This window comes from Taudactylus pleione, unplaced genomic scaffold (assembly GCF_031769625.1).
Source record: "Taudactylus pleione unplaced genomic scaffold, aTauple2 ptg000136l, whole genome shotgun sequence".
In the NCBI taxonomy this organism is placed as follows: Eukaryota; Metazoa; Chordata; class Amphibia; order Anura; family Myobatrachidae; genus Taudactylus; species Taudactylus pleione.
The window spans coordinates 4,345,330-4,361,544 of NW_028284538.1; the positions used below are offsets into that span (position 1 = coordinate 4,345,330).

General features: G+C 43.4%; 1 protein-coding gene across 3 annotated transcripts in view; it reads left to right on the forward strand.

The window, feature by feature from the left end:
- LOC148522928 (uncharacterized) overlaps positions 1-16,215 on the forward strand; it is a 120,733-nt gene that overhangs the window by 81,746 nt on the left and 22,772 nt on the right. For all 3 annotated transcript variants that reach the window (XM_088473566.1, XM_088473567.1, XM_088473568.1), the window contains one exon: positions 1,128-1,184. In XM_088473566.1, the coding sequence (XP_088329692.1) occupies positions 1,128-1,184 (57 nt within the window). The remainder of the gene's footprint in view (positions 1-1,127; positions 1,185-16,215) is intronic.

Sequence of the window (16,215 nt, forward strand, 5' to 3'; positions counted from 1 at the left end):
CATCATTGGTGATGTCAGTGGTGCCTCCCACAAACGGCAGGCATTCCTTCGGGAACCCGCCCAAAATCGACACCCGTCCAGTTTTGGTGCAAAACCTGTAGCGACAGAGTGCCCGTCGCTGGCCTGGTCTCGCGCATGCACAGTGGGGGACCATCGACCCGCTTGCGAGCGCTGTGCGCTGCGAGCGGGTTTGAATCTTGCCCTCAGTGTGTACTAGAGATGAGCGGTTTGGATTTTCGAAAACTAAACACACCCAAACTTTTAGGTTCTGTGTCGAACCAAGTTCCAGTTCGGAATCAATTTGGGGTTCCGAGTAGAACTGTGGCCCTGATTCAGAGCCGGACACTCTGACAAAGCGCTCGCTCTGAATGAGGGCCGGGTTATTTTCTTTCTTAGAACGGCCTCCTTGCCGCTCGCATAGCTGTGGGTGACCACCCACAGCTATAGCGAGTGGCCAGGAAGATGGTCGCGATGGTCAAGACCATCGCGACCATCGGGCTTGCGACGAGACCCTTGTGGTAGGGTCTCGTTGCTGCAAGCCCCAGAGAGATTTCGGCTCTAACAGAGCCGAAATCTCTCCCACTGACATCACTGGTGAAGTCAGTGGGGCCGCCTCCAAATGGAGGCGTTCACATGCATTTAAATCCATCAATGATTTCAGGTGTAGTGAAGTGGTCAAAATTGACTGGAAATGAAAGGTATTGATTTTAGGAATGATTACTATAGGAACAAAAACAGGTTTTATGATTTTAGCTGTTTTGTTTAAGCAGTCTTTAACAAAATCTAAAACTAAAACTGTAAGAACCAAAACACTTGAGGGTGATTTTGCCAAAACCAAAAACAAAACCTTTGAAGGTGGTTTCGGCAAAACCAAACCAAAAAAACGGGGGATCCACACAAATCTCTAGTGTGTACAGGCATCTTAGTGTGTTTAAAATAAACAATATGTGACACAGTATTGGAAGAGTTGTACATTATCAAACATTTATCAAGTATTTTCTATAAAATGACAGCTAGAAGCTTACTGGTTGCTAAGGGAAATGTCTCCATCTCTTTACATGGTATGACACAACTCTGTAATGTTTGTACATAAGGCTTGATCTAAATTATATATATTTTTTTTGCAGTACATAATTGCAGGAGCTCTGACAATTGCAGCTGAATGTAAGCACAGCGACTGCATGGTGAGTTCAATGGATCTGTCATCTGTTTACCGATAGCTTTAAAAATGCTTGTTTACAGATATGTCCTTTTACACTATGTCTTCAGATAGTCCTTTTTGGTGCACCAGGTCCGGGCACATTGGCAACACCAAGCATCAAAATTGGTGAGATATTGCAACAGACTGAGGGCCTGATTCAATTAGAATCAAAATCAGGCGATTTCACTGTCGGCGATAAAATCGGCCGATTTCGTTGACAATAAAATTGGGCAATTTCACTGGCGAAATTGGACGATTGTTGCCAAAAAACAGTTGAAAACAAGATGGGGCAAAAAAAAATAGGTGAAAATAGGCAAAAAAGTAATGAAATTGCATCTGTACCCCAAAAAATGGCTGACGTACATCGGAAAATATTTTTGAAGTGTACGATAGGCCATAATCAAAGTATTTTGGGGACTTAAATTGCGTCAGTTGGCAGTAATTTCCGTATACGGAAAAACGTTTAAAATGATAGCTTTTTTTTTTCAGGAAATTACTGTTCCTCGTAAATAGGAGGTACGTTATAATGGGTGCAGGTATTTTTTTGTGTCGTAAAAGCGCAATTTTAAAACTGTTAAAAAAATGCCTGCTGTGGCCATGTGCAATGTTTAAAACACTTGACGCATCCATACCACCTCCCAAAAACCTTAGGTGCTCAGGGATTTCCATGTGCGGCTCTGTGTCTTGGTTACCGGGGTTACCGTCATGGGCGCCACCATGATAGTCCTTCTCACCTGACTGTCTCTTCAACCAATGGTAGCATGGTCTTGGTCAGCTGACGCTGTACTCCTATGAACTGCTACCATAGGGTATATATTGGGCTCTGGATATCAGGAAGTTGCCTGTACAACATTGTTAATACTGGTGTATGCTTGCCGTCACTTCATTCCGGTGCCTCTCCATCCGCACTCCATGTACTCAGTACACTTCAACTGAGTACAACCACTGTGTCATCCTCCGGAGCATCTGGCATCGCACTCCGTGTACTCAGGGCCTGATTCAGAGCGGGTCGATGTTTGGCCACTGCGCATGTACACGCCGGAGCTGGCTCCGACGTGCGCATGCGTGAGACCCGGCTAGCGACGGGCACTCCGTCGTTCCGGGTCTCGCACCAAAAGGGGGCGGCTGTCGATTTTGATTGACAGCTCGCTCCATTTTGGAGGCGTGGCTGGGGGGTGGCTTCACAAATGGAGGCGTTCCCAAGCGAACACCTGCTGTTTGTGGGCAGCCCCACTGACATCACCAGTGATGTCAGTGGGAGAGCTTCCAGCTCTATTAGAACCAGAAGCTCTCTGGGGCTTGCGGCCATGAGACCCTACCACAAGGCTCTCGTCGCAAGCCTGATGGTCTTGACCATTGCGACCATCATCCTGGCCACTCGCAATAGCTGTGGGTGGTTACTCTGGTTACCCACAGCTATGCAAGCGGCCAGGAGGCCACTCCCCCCCCCAAAAAATGCCCTGATTCAGAGCGAGCGCTCTTTCAGAGTGTCCGGCTCTGAATCAGGGCCTCAGTCCACATCTCCCGAGTACAACCACTGTGCCATCCTCCGGTGTGTCTCATTGCACCCCATGTACTCAGTCCACATCTATCAAGTACTACCACTGTGTCATCCTCCAGTGTGTCCCAGTTCACACCTCGTGTACGCAGTACAACCATTGAGTCATCCTTTTGCTCCAACGGTGTGCCAGGATCCACATTCCGTGCATCCAGTGCTCGTGTATTTTAGTGCTATCAAAATCCTCCTCCAGTGCCAGCAGAGTATCCTACTCCTCCGTGGACCTGCCCTCCTGTCTTTCTGTATATCATTTCAGGAAGCAATTCCCATTGTGCCAACTCTGGGCCTGATTCAGACCCAGAGTTGACCAGGTCGATGTTTGTCCACTGGGCATGCGCACGACGGAGCCGGCTCCGTTGTGCACATGCTCGAGACCCGGCTAGCAACGGGCGCTCCATCACCTGGGTCTCGCACCAAAGGAGGCGAGCTGTCGATGGTGATTGACAGCTCACCCCGTTTGGTAGGCATGGCTGGGGGATGGCTTCACAAACGGAGGCATTCCCAAGCGAACGCCTACCGTTTGTGTGTGGCCCCACTGACATCACCAGTGATGTCAGTGGGAGAGCTTCCAGCTCTATTAGAGCCAGAAGCTCTCTGGGGCTTGCGGCCACGAGACCCTACCACAAGGGTCTCATCGCAAGCCAAATGGTCGCGATGGTCTTGACCATCGCGACCATCTTCCTGGCCGCTCGCTATAGCTGTGGGTGGCAACCCACAGCTCTGCGAGCGGCCAGGAGGCTGCTCCAAAAAAAACAAAAAAACGCCCTGATTCAGAGCGAACGCTCTTTCAGAGCGTCCGGCTCTGAATCAGAGCCTCTGTACCTATAGGCATAGAACCTGTAGTTGTACTTCTCCAAAGTACTTTCTCTGGGCCATAGCAGTGTACCTCTCTCCATTTCCCACTCGTACCAGATACCTGAACAAAGGGGCGTGCCCTGCTTGCTGGGAGCAGCTAAACCCATATCCCGCTTGGAGGGGTCACTGGTGAATACCTCCTGGCAGGTTAGACTCTGCGCCTTTGTTTCATCAACATCCAATACTTGTGGATGAGGAGAACTTATATTCAGGCCCCTCGCCTCCAATTACTTCCCCAACCCGAGACCTCAGCTTTCAACCCCTCAGTAGGGGATTCCTCAGAGCCGGGCGTGTCAGGTGGTTGGCAGCGCCGTACATACAGCAACAGTAGGACAGTACAGGGTACACAGAACATTACATTACAGTAACCAAAACATAAAACAGAGCACAAGTAACAATTAGCACAACAATTCACACTACCCAATACAGCTGGAAAGATGAGCTAGGGAGCAATTGGCAAAAGGTTGAACCTGTCTCCAAAAGTGACGGCATGACCAGCAGGAGTAGAGCCACAGGAAGAGACAAATGGCTATGAGGGAGAGGAATTCCAGGCTAAATGGCTACTGAGTAGTTGAAGGCTGTCATTGAAGGGCTAGAGAAGAGGTCTTTCAGAACAGGAGATAGGAGAACCTTGCTCCTAGGAGCTTACAATCTAAGGGAGAGGGGAGACAGACAGATGACATGAGGCATTAGCATGTGGATGGGGACCTGATGGGTAGGACATTGGCAAGGTAGAGATGACTGAGAAAGCCAGGTGGGGTGAGCGACCTGGTGACAATGTTATGTGATGGAGGGGTACGCTTTCATGAACAGTTGGGTTTTCAGTGCACATTTGAAGCTGTGCAAGTCTGTGGAGAGCCTTCAACTACATTATTAATTTGCACTGATCAATTTGATGTGTGATATTTGGATATCTTTGTGTGACTGAGCCTAAATTTGTGTAAAAATTACTCTGATGTGAGACGCTGCTGTATTACCTCATGCTAACTTCCGTTGTGGAAGTTAACCTGCGACTTTGTAACCAGCGTCTGTAGTACACAATGAATAAATCCACATCCAATGCACAATCCACATCCAAATTTGATGACCTGATGGCTCATCCATAAACAGCTAAGTTCCACCTCTTTGGAAAACAGAATATTTGGATTGTCTGTCACAACTCACGGATAGATAGTGGATGCTAACCCATATTTTGAGATTGGCGATACCCAGTACTGAAACATGGAGTATAATGTTCCAGCAGTATTCACCAGGGACCCCCACAAGGAGGTTTGGACTTAGCTGTGTCGCGGCCCTCAGATTTGGCTCCCTAATACAAGTGCTGGTGTTCTCTGGATAACAGTGAAACCAAATGGAAAAGACAGCACCTGGGAGCAGATGTATGCAGGTCAAAAAGGGTAGCCATGGGTCAAAACCGGAACACCAAGCACACTACCAGGGAAGAGACAGAGTCAGGTCACGTATAAAAAACAAGGTCAGGAACGAGCAGTGGTATCACAGATGAGAATGCTGAAGTAAGGTTTGGGAGCCTATACTTTGGCACTGAATAGTGCTCAGAGGTGTCTTTATATAGGGAAGGACTTCAAATTGTGCCAGTGTGATATCACACTAGGCGCACCTGGCCCTTTAATTCACATTCAGAGTGGCGCACACTCCCCTATGGGAGCTGCGGCAGCCCACTCACAGAAGCCGGCAGCAGCCACCGGGACTCCCTGACTGCTGCCTGCCCATCAGTCACAAGAATATTACCGTGGCGGGCACTGACGGGCCCCCACCGGCCGCGGAAACACATTGTCCCAAGAAAATGTGGAACTGTTGTCATTACTGCTAATAATCGAAAAGAAGCAGCACTAAAAGAGTAATTACCCATCCTTTAATGAATAAATTGCAAAACTATATAATACAGAAAATATTGATCATATAATAGATAATGTAATGCAAATGTACCAATATATCAATTTATTAAGACAATAGTATAAATAAAAAATTATAAATAATTAAAATAAGAATACATACAATAATGTACAATGGTATATTATATTGCAATGTGATGTATATTTTCCACAATCATTAAACCACAGTACTGGATCAATTTAGCTAAAAAGTGATAAACTTGTAATTCATAGTAGCTAAATACTGTAGCTCATAATGTCCTGGGTTACAGCCGCAATGATATGTCAGATTGTATATCGTACGTTTGTATCAACCTGAATCCACTTACATGAAACAACATATATTGCATCCAGTTATGAAAATGAGCAAGAATTAATGATATTTGTTAACCAATGTAAAAGCTCCGGGCTGTGTAGCAGGGGAAAAAAGTTACACTCTGATACAGATAGTGACCCAGCAATCCAACCCAGGTAAACAGCAGGGTCTAACACGGGCGTAGCCTGTGAAACCCTGCTGTGAGAACAGCGCACTCCGGGTCACGATGACCTGGAGTGCGCTGCAAGCCGGCCGATTGGTCCAGCTTCAGTGGCGCTTGGAGATGACGTCATCTCCAAGCGTCCACTTTCACGCCGGGAAAGCCGGGTCTATGCAGACCCGACTCCGGTGTGAGCAGCGCCGACTTGGCTAAATTCCGGGTCAGACCTGGAATTTTGGTGGAAAAGGGGTATTAATGTCTCTACTCCTGTGATGGACAATGGAGGAGAATGATCCATTTTGCTCTTGATATGCCCAGGATCCCTAACAGCGGACTCTCACGGATGTATAATGTGCAGGCACTCACCGCTGTAAAGATGGTAGGCTGCCTCTTCAATGAGGCTCAGACAGTTTTTGGCTTCCTATGCTTCCCCTGCTGCTGCGAAGGGACACTGCCCTGCAATAAAATTCAGTCCACTCCTGCTGCACGTGGCTCCTGGGAACACCTGCCGCTAGTGCATATGGTGTTTCCATGTTGTTAGGCAATAAAACAACCAGGCTGAAGATGATTCTGTGCTGCTACATCCAATTTAAATGTCCAACAAGTAATATTATCTAAAGTGTTTCTTCACTATAGGGATTTCATCAAAGGGATGTGTCCAAATCATGGACCTACTTCCTTAATATACCTTACTTCATTAAGGCTAATAAGACACCTGCAGAAGTGTGGGTTTACCTCATATTGATATCAACATAATAATTTTTCTATTTGTATTTCAAGTGCAGAAAATACAGAAACATTTATCACACAATAAAAGCATTATATATTCATAATAATTATACTACAATATATTTGCATACAAAATGTATATAGATCAATACAGATAGCACAACAAATAATAAAAATGTATATAAATATATAATATATATATATAATATATATATATATATATACAAAAAATAAATAATAAAAAAATAATAATAAAAACTAGGAGGATGGCATTCAAATGTAAACCATATTATAATGAATTATAAAATCAATCCAAACTTCTATGCAATCGATCCAAGATTATATCATACTCCTATAATGAGTTATTTTATTAAGTCCTCAATGGTAGATAAAATATGATGTTTTATTTTGTTCTCTATCCCTACTGGGATACTATCATATATCTAGTTAATTTTGCTAGTCTATATGTATATAATTAATTGTATTGTTAATCACTTTTACATATATCAGGGAAAAATACAAATGCAGTACTCTCCCAAACCTACAATATAGCATGATAAAACTAAAAACAATGATAACTTAATTGTTTCATTATGCTGCAGTGTGAAAAAATCACAGCAGCGTATTGTATCAACCGATGGTCCCCATATTTCCTCTAGTTTACATAAAATGAGGAAATAAGAACCAAATGTTGCTGTATGAATATGTGCATAGAACTATAGATACACTTCATTTAGACAGATAAACATTGGAATAATAAGCACCAAGACATCTTAAGAAACTATTAAAGTTGTGTACAATAATGTTTAACACTTTTTGAGGGCTGATCACTGCCAAGTGTGGCAGCAACCAAGAAATAATAATGGTAACAAAGCAAAGAAGACCCTAGATAAGGGCAAGAACTAACTCCCACTGAAACAGCCTGGTACCCTAGGTCACACAGGCTGTGATGGGAGACCGCCCAAACCTGATAACACAATTCAACACCCCCAAAAACGTAAAATATAGGAAACAGAAAAAAACAAACTCATATGTCATAAAATATATACAATAAAAAAATCACAACACCTCATTGAGATCAAGTGTCTCATTTAAACCTTCAGGGTAGAGACAATTGAATTCATGGATCCAATAAACCTCTCTCCTGCACAACTGTTTATATCTGTCTTCTCTGCTGCTTGTTTGATATGTTCTATGCCAGTAAAGCAAATTTACGAGAAACACTATGGGGCATATTCAATTGGGTGGGAGACTATCAAAAATCCTGCACCTGCGAGGCTTTTCCTGCAGGTGCGGGATTTTTGATATTCAATTAGGTGTGGGTATTTTTTCTTTCCCCATGTCGGGAGGTTTTTTTTCACGCACCTACAGAGCAAGTGTGATTTTTCCTAAAATCGTTTATTTTAGGAAAAATCAGTGGGACTTGCTCTCGGACTCTGGCGGCACCCCCCCTTAATACTAATTAAGCAATTGGAAGTTTCCAATTACCTTAATTAGTCCTTAATTACTAACCTTTCTCAGTGCTGTCTTCTGCATCCAGAATCTGGAGACAGCTCTTCTGCAGCAGGGTGTGTCAGTGTGTGTGGTGTTTGTAAGTGTGTGTGAGTGAGCGTGTGTGTGCATGAGTGTGTGTGTGACCCCCATGTATGTGTGCCCCCCCAGTGACAGTGTGCCCCCCGGAATGGGCGCTGGGAGAACTACATCTCCCAGCAGCCCTTGCTCCTCCTTCCAACCCTTGGTGCCTCCCAGCAGCCCCCTCTTCAGTAAGAAGATAGAGGGGAGGCCACCGGGAGCTGCGGAGACCACAGGGCAGGTAAGTGGGTTTTTGTTTTAATTTTTATTTACGTGGCGCTGGGTTTTCAGAGCTGAAAACCCTGCGACCACTATTTTTTTAATTGAATATCGTGGGTATTGGGAGCGCGCATACCCGTGGTATTCCAAAATTGGGCGTGAGGAGCGCAAGGTTTTTTCCTTGCTAAACATTGCGTCCAATTGAATCTTGCCCTATGTGTCATGATTTTGTTAAGGACATTTCTCCTGTGCTCCCCAAATATAACTTTAAGATTCCAAATTGTTCTTCCTACATATAACAAATTACAACTGCATTGTAATAAATAGATCACATATTAGGTTTTGCAGTTAATATAGTCTTTAATTCTATAGTTCTTTGAAAATAGCAAAACACTTATTTTGGCTTATAAGCACATAATGCACCGTGAGCTGCCACGTTTATAGAAACCGGCAGGGGGATTAGGGAGCCAATTATTGCTCCCCAAATACTTACACGTCTTCTCTGATTTGAGAAAACTTGGGGCCAGGGTGTTTTTTAGATTTCAGTTTTTCTTAAAAAATAACCACTGGATTCTCTCCAATAATATATCTCAAAACAGTATCTCTTTTTAATAGAGGGTACTTTATTTTAATTAGATTTTTAATCTGGTATGCTGATTTGTTATATTTTCATACATACGGAATATCATCAGTCCTAACATTGGGACAAGTATTCAATGCAGGGTTAGTTATTTTATTATTGTTTGATGGAATTAACAGATCGTCCCTTGTTATCTGACATACTATACATCCTTAAATGCTCTCTCCAATAACAAATTTGGATAACCCCTATCAGAAAAGCTCTTTAGTGTCTCTTTAGCTTGATTAACAAAAGTAGATTCTAAACTGCATTTTCTTTTAAGCCTCAATGGTTGTCCATTTGGGATGTTATTCCTCCAGGGCTTGTAATGTGCACTTTTAATGGAAAGAATTATTTTAATCCACTTTTTTATGACATATGGATGAAATAATAGTGTTATTCTCTCTGATGAGGCTAGGATCCAGGAAAGAGATGGAGGTGAAATTGATGTGTGAATTTAAGATTATATGAAATTGTGTTAAGTGAATGTACAATTGAAAGTGCAAGGGCTTCGCCCCATCCAAATAATGAATTAATCATATATGTAACAGTCATAGAGGATGAGACTTGAGCCAAATTCACCACCCAAACGTGTTGGTCCTTAAAGGCACCCATATAGAAGTTGGTGTAACTTGGCGCGAACCTCGTCCCCATGGCCATCCCCATTACCTGTAAATAATGGGCACCATCAAAAATAAAGTAATTTTGAGTGAGCACAAACCAAATTGAATCTAATAAAAATTTTTGATATGATAAAGATAAATCACTGGCTGTGTCCAAAGTCTTAGCCATGACCATTAAACCTTTATTGTGATGTGATGTTACTGTATACTTATTCGACATCAAGTGTAAGGAAACTATAACTATCCTTCCTCTAAACCTTCAATGTGAGGGATGTTAGTGTACAGTGATTTGACATCAAGCATAAGGAAATTATAATAATCCTTCCAGGTGGAAATCTTTTATTAAATTAAGTATATATGTTGAATCTTTAAAATATGATCTTAATGACATAATCATTGATTGTAAATATGAAGCAATATAATGTGAAAGGTTACTAGTGAGGGACCTCAAACCTGATATATTAGGGTGACCTGGGGGTGCAGGAAATATGGGGTCCCTCCATTTTAAAACTTTTATTAAATTAGCAACATTTGGATTCTTATTTCCTCATTTATTTGTCTACATGAAGTGTATCTATAGTTTATACACATCTTCATTTAGCAATATTTGGTTCTTATTTTTATGGTTCTTATTATTATATACACTAGAGGTAATAGGGGAACCATCGGTTGATACAATACGCTGCTGTGATTTTTTCACACTGCAGCATAATGAAACAATTAAGTTGTCATTGTTTTTAGTTTTATCATGCTATATTGTAGGTTTGGGGGAGTACTGCATTTGTATTTTTCCCTGATATATGTAAAAGTGATTAACAATAAGATTAATTATATACATATAGACTAGCAAAATGAACTAGATATAAGATAGTGGACCTCATTCAGAGGCGGTCACAATAAGCGACCGCTCATTCTGAATGAGGGCGGCCGCTTCATTATTGAAGTGCGGCCTCCTGGTCGTTAGTTAAGCTGTGGGTTACCACCCACAGCTTAACGACCGACCAGGTTGATGGTCGCGATGGTGATCACCATCGCGACCATCGGGGCTTACGACCAGACCCTAGGGTAGGGTCTGTGCACTCGTAAGCCCCAGGGAGCTTTCTGGTCTGATGGAGCAGGAAGCTCCCCACTGACATCACTGATGATGTCAGTGTGGCCACCCACAAAACGGTAGGCGTTCGCAAAGGAACGCCTCCATTTTGGAAACCACCCCCCTGGCCCGCCTACCAAACGGGGCAGCTGTCGATCAACATCGACAGCCGCCCCTTTGGTAACGAGCTCCGGAGCGACAGAGTTTCTCTGTCGCTCCGGAGCTTGGCATGCGCAATGTGGCCACTGTGCGTGCGCAGGCCAAACCATCGAGTCGGTTACGAGCGCATCGGTGCTCACGACTGACTCTGAATGAGGTCCAGTATCCCAGTAGAGGTAGAGAACAAAATAAAACATCATATTTTATCTAAAGTACCATTGGGGACTTAAGTAATTAAGTAAGTAATTCATTTTTTTTTTGTTGCGGCCTCCTTTTCAGCCACAGCTTGTGCGGGCGGCCAGGTGATGATCGCGATGGTCGCGACCATCGGGGCTTGCAACGAGACCCTTGTGGTAGGGTCTTGTCCGTCGCAAGCCCCAGAGAGCTTCCTGGTCTAACAGAGCAGGAGGCTCTCCACTGACATCACTGGTGATGTCAGTGGTGCCTCCCACAAACGGCAAGCGTTCCTTCGGGAACGCCTCCGTTTGTGTAGCCACCACCCCGCCCCGCCTACAAAACGGGGCGAGCTGTCACTCAACATCGACAGCCACCCCTTTTGTAGTGAGTCCCAGAGCGAGAGAATCTCTCCCTTGCCCCGGGGCTTGCGTATGCGTGCGGCACGCGCCGTGCATGCACAGTACCCCACCATCGACCCGGTCTGAATCAGGCCCTTAGTTTGGGGTTTTAATGGTACTGTACATATGGTGAGTGCAGAGTTTCTATGTTTATAGAAAATATAGATATCATGGTGCACTTCACTTATTTCTAGTATGTATTTAAAATATAAAAAATTCAAGTTCTTATATCGTGTTTACATATTTATGAAGTACATGGGGTAAATTTACTAAAGTGAGAGTCTTTAGAAGTGAGTTTTAAAAGTGATGTTGCCCATAGCAACCAATCAGATTCTACTTAACATTTAACTATAACCTTCCAGAAGATAATATCTAGAATCTGATTGGTTGCTATGGGCAACATCACTTTTAAAACTCACTTCTAAAAACTCTCACTTTAGTAAATTACCCCCATATCTTTACTGTCAGTTTCTGGTTAATCGAATGTATATCCAGATTCACTAAAATCTCCAAAGGTCTTCCCATTAATAAATCTCCCTGAGGTGGGGGTGTGTTTGAAAAATGAGAGTTAGGAGCTGATTAGTTGGTACTTTGGGGAAGATGTATCAAGGGACGATATGTGTAAAATCGGTAACTGCGCCCATTATGTGCTGCATTACAACTTCCCTGCATGTAGTAGTGTGTCATTATTGGCATTGGTATCCCTAAATAGGGCACTGAAGTGGTGAGGCAATATATTATTAGAGATGTGTGGGCTCGGTTTTCTGAAAAAAGAGCCCGAACTTCCTGGATCAGAGTGAATCTGAGCACTGGCTCAGGTTTTTCCACATTGCTCGGATTCCAAATCAAGGTACTGTAAAATGTCAACAGCCCGACGTTGGATTCTCGCGGGTTTTTGATTCTATATAAGTCCCTCCCATGGTGATTCGCGTGCCATTTCACACTGACTCCAGGTCTGTGCTAATGTGTTCAGTGGCTGCTGTGCTATGTCCATTGTCTACACCTCCAATGACTGCTTCTGTGCTGTGTCTACTCCAGTCCCTGTGTCCAGTGGCTGCTGCTATGTCTATCCACAGTACCACCAGTGGCTACTGCTGTGTTGTGTCCATCCACTCCCTGTGTCCATCCGCTCCACTTCCAGTGGCTGCTGCTGTGCTGTGTCCATCCACTCCCTGTGTCCATCCACTCCACTTCCAGTGGCTGCTGCTGTGCTGTATCCACTCCAGTCCCCTTAGTGTTAATATTGGCTGAGATAGATTTAGAGTACAGGTAGATAGCAAATCATTGTTTATTATTTTTATAGTGCAGGAACTATTATTATTATTATTATTATAGTGCCGGAATTATTATTATTTATTACTAGTATTACTTGTGCTGCACTGTGACTCTGCAGGTCATACCCCAATGTAATAAAAGTACTGAGACTCCACAAAAAAAGTAAAGAAGTTAACAAAAAGTTAAAAATAAAATAAAAAAGTTTGTGCAACCTGTGTGTGCTGTCCCCCAGTGCATTTGTTCATGTACATACTTGCGGTGTGACAGGATGCAGTGTGAGCTGAGCTGTGGATTAAAAAAAAAATAGAAAAAAAATATTTATATTAGTTGTACTAAATCTGTGCACTGTCCCCCAGTGCTTTTATTCATGTACATCAAAGCACTGTGACTGCACGCAGTGTGAGCTGAGGTGCAAATGAAAAATAAGTAAAAAAAAATTCTGTTGTTTGTACTATGGACCTCATTCAGAGCCGCTTGCAAAATGCGAGCGCTCGCTCTGAATGAGGGCAGCCGCTTCTCTGTAAAGACCACCCACAGCTTTCTCGAGCTGCCAGGTTGATGGTCGCGATGGTCAAGACCATCGCGATCATCGGGGCTTGTGAGGAGACCCTTGTGGTAGGGTCCCATCTACCGCAAGCCCCAGGCAGCTTCCTGCCACTTCTCTGTAAAGCAGTCGAGCATCAGCTAGCTTTCTTCTCTGCTAGATCCAAGTACCTGCAATCTCCACCACCAACACCTTCTTCATCAATATCCTCAATCATGATCGTAAGTAGTCCTGCTTCCATTTTGATAAGGCTAACTGAGTTCTCCCCTGTCCAGGATTCCTCAGAAGAATACTTGAGTGCTAGACCTTCTGCTGCTGGGTGTGGATCTTTATCCCATAAGAAGACCAAGAAGACTACTAGTAGTAATAGTTTAAAAAACAGTTGACTGTTAAACAATTCTTTGATAGAGGCAGCAAATATGACAGCTGTCACCCAGTCGCATAGCTGATCACTGATGCCATAACAGCTATGCTGGTATTAGAAATGCTTCCAGTATCTACCATTAATGCAGTGGTTTTTAGACAATTAATTGTGGTCCTGTGTCCCTGCTACTAAATCCCATCTAGATTCCACTTCACTAGAAAAGCAATTCCCCATCTGTACATGGACATTAATAAAACTTAATTAGTGGCCTCCAAAATACCCACTGTCCACTTAACCGTAGATGTGTGGACAAGCAAAACAGGGCAAAGTAAAGATTACATCACTGTGACAGCGCACTGGTTAGGTGTATTGCCTTCAGCAGCACCAACAGCATCTTACAGATGCCAGCTCATTTAGAGGTATGCTAATCTCTGTATCACCGGCTTCACTAAGAGGCATAACAGTGTCAACCTCTTAGAAAACTGAGGGAAGTCATTGAAAAATGGCTTACCCTGCTTGGACTCTCCTCTGGATTTGTGATTTCTGACAAATGCCACAAATATTTTGAGAGCATTGCAACTGGGTGCTTTTAAACAAGTCCCATGTTTTGCTCATACAATCAATTTGGTGGTGCAGAATTTTTTTAAAAATGACAGGGCTGTGCAGGAGATGCTGTCTGTGGCCCGTAACATTTTGGGAAATTTTTGGCATTCAGCAGAATGTAGAAGATTGCAGCACTTTCAAAATAGTTTAATTTGCCCTGCCACCAGCTGTAGCAAGAGGTAGTAACAAGGTGGAATTCCACCCTTTATTTGTTTAAGTGGATGGAGGAACAGCAAAAAAACATCCAAAGCTACACAACAAGCCATGACAATGGGAGAATTTACCTTAGTCTACCGCAGTGGAGAATACTTTTCATGTTGTGCAAGGTGCTGAAACTCTTCAAAGTTGTCACCTGTGAAGTTCAAGCCCTCTGCCAAGCTACCATGCAGAGCCTGGTCCATTGCAAGGGATCAGGAGGAATCAGCCGACAACAATCAGGGGGTGTGGCTGCGGACAGTCAACGAATACGCCAGCGGAAGCGGTTCCAGGTGCCGAGGCAGGAGCCTGGGTGTTCGCAAGCGGTTCCAAGTGCCGATAGGAGGAGCTCGGTGGTGGCAGCATCATTACGCCCATGGCACAGTGGGTGGAGTAAGTGACAGGCAGTCACTGATGGTAAGCGAGAATCCCTGATACCCCAAGTTCCAGTGGGGATTGAAACCTCAATCTGTGATCGGGAGTCGGGCAAAAGGCCATCCGATCACAGGGACCAAACATAAGGGTGGGTGGGAGGGCCCAAAGACAATTTCATTTATACCTATTTTCTTTGCATTATGCACTGTTTGGGGCATTGTCTTGTTGACAACAAACATTTATATTGTTTATTAAACTGCCATCCTGTCTGCCACTGCAGTAAAAATCTGTTTTCTAGATGTGCAATGTTAGAAGTTTATCTGCCACAGCCTCTGAAATCTTCAATATGCAGTTGCTGAATGCTAAAAATTTCAGAATTTGTTATGGCCACAGACAGCATCTCTTACATGGCCCTTTAATTTAAAAAAAAAAAAATTTGGAGCCACCAAGACAGGTGGGACAGGGACTGATGTGCATGGAAAAATTTTCTCTGTAAACAGCTTCCTTCCTTCCTCATAAATTGTCTTTTGAATACAAAAATTTTATTACATTTACAAATGAATCAATCCTTTCGTCTTTTCCCTGCCTTCAACCTCAAACAGACTCCATCACCCTCGGGCCTCTGATCTAGTTCCTGATTAATGAAAACATTCTTGGTTTCTAATATGGGGTCATTTAGTTTATTAAACTGCCATTCTGTCTGCTACTGCAATGGCACTGTTTCCTAGATGTGCCATGTTGGAAGTTGAACTGTGATGTGCATTTGTGCCGCCCACTACTGTCACTTAGCCTAGTCAGCTAGCTTGGTGCAAACTTTTGGCCTAAACTGGATGAAACCAATATTGTGAGCTGTGAGGTGGTCATAATTGACTGAAAATAACTAAAAATGAATTTCGTTGAGGATGTTAATAATACTACTGAATGTGCAAAAACAGGCCCAAATTATGTGATTTTAGCATTTTTTATCAATTTAAAAAAAAATATTACGATCCAAAACCAAAACACGTGAGGCTGGTTTTAGAAAAAAACAAAACCTGATGATGAATTATAACCAAAACATGGATGTTGACGCCCATCACTATGTATGATGTATCGATTTCATCAGCTGCTTCTATCGTTGCAGCATCACAGCACTGTCCCTGGCTGCTGGATTATGCAGCCAGAGACTGTGCTTATAAAAAAAAACAAAGCTGTTTTATTTCAATAATAGCACCAGTGTCATTAGAGATTTCTGATAGAGATGAGCGGGTTAGGATTTCAGAGATCCGAACCCACCCAAAACTTAGGGAAT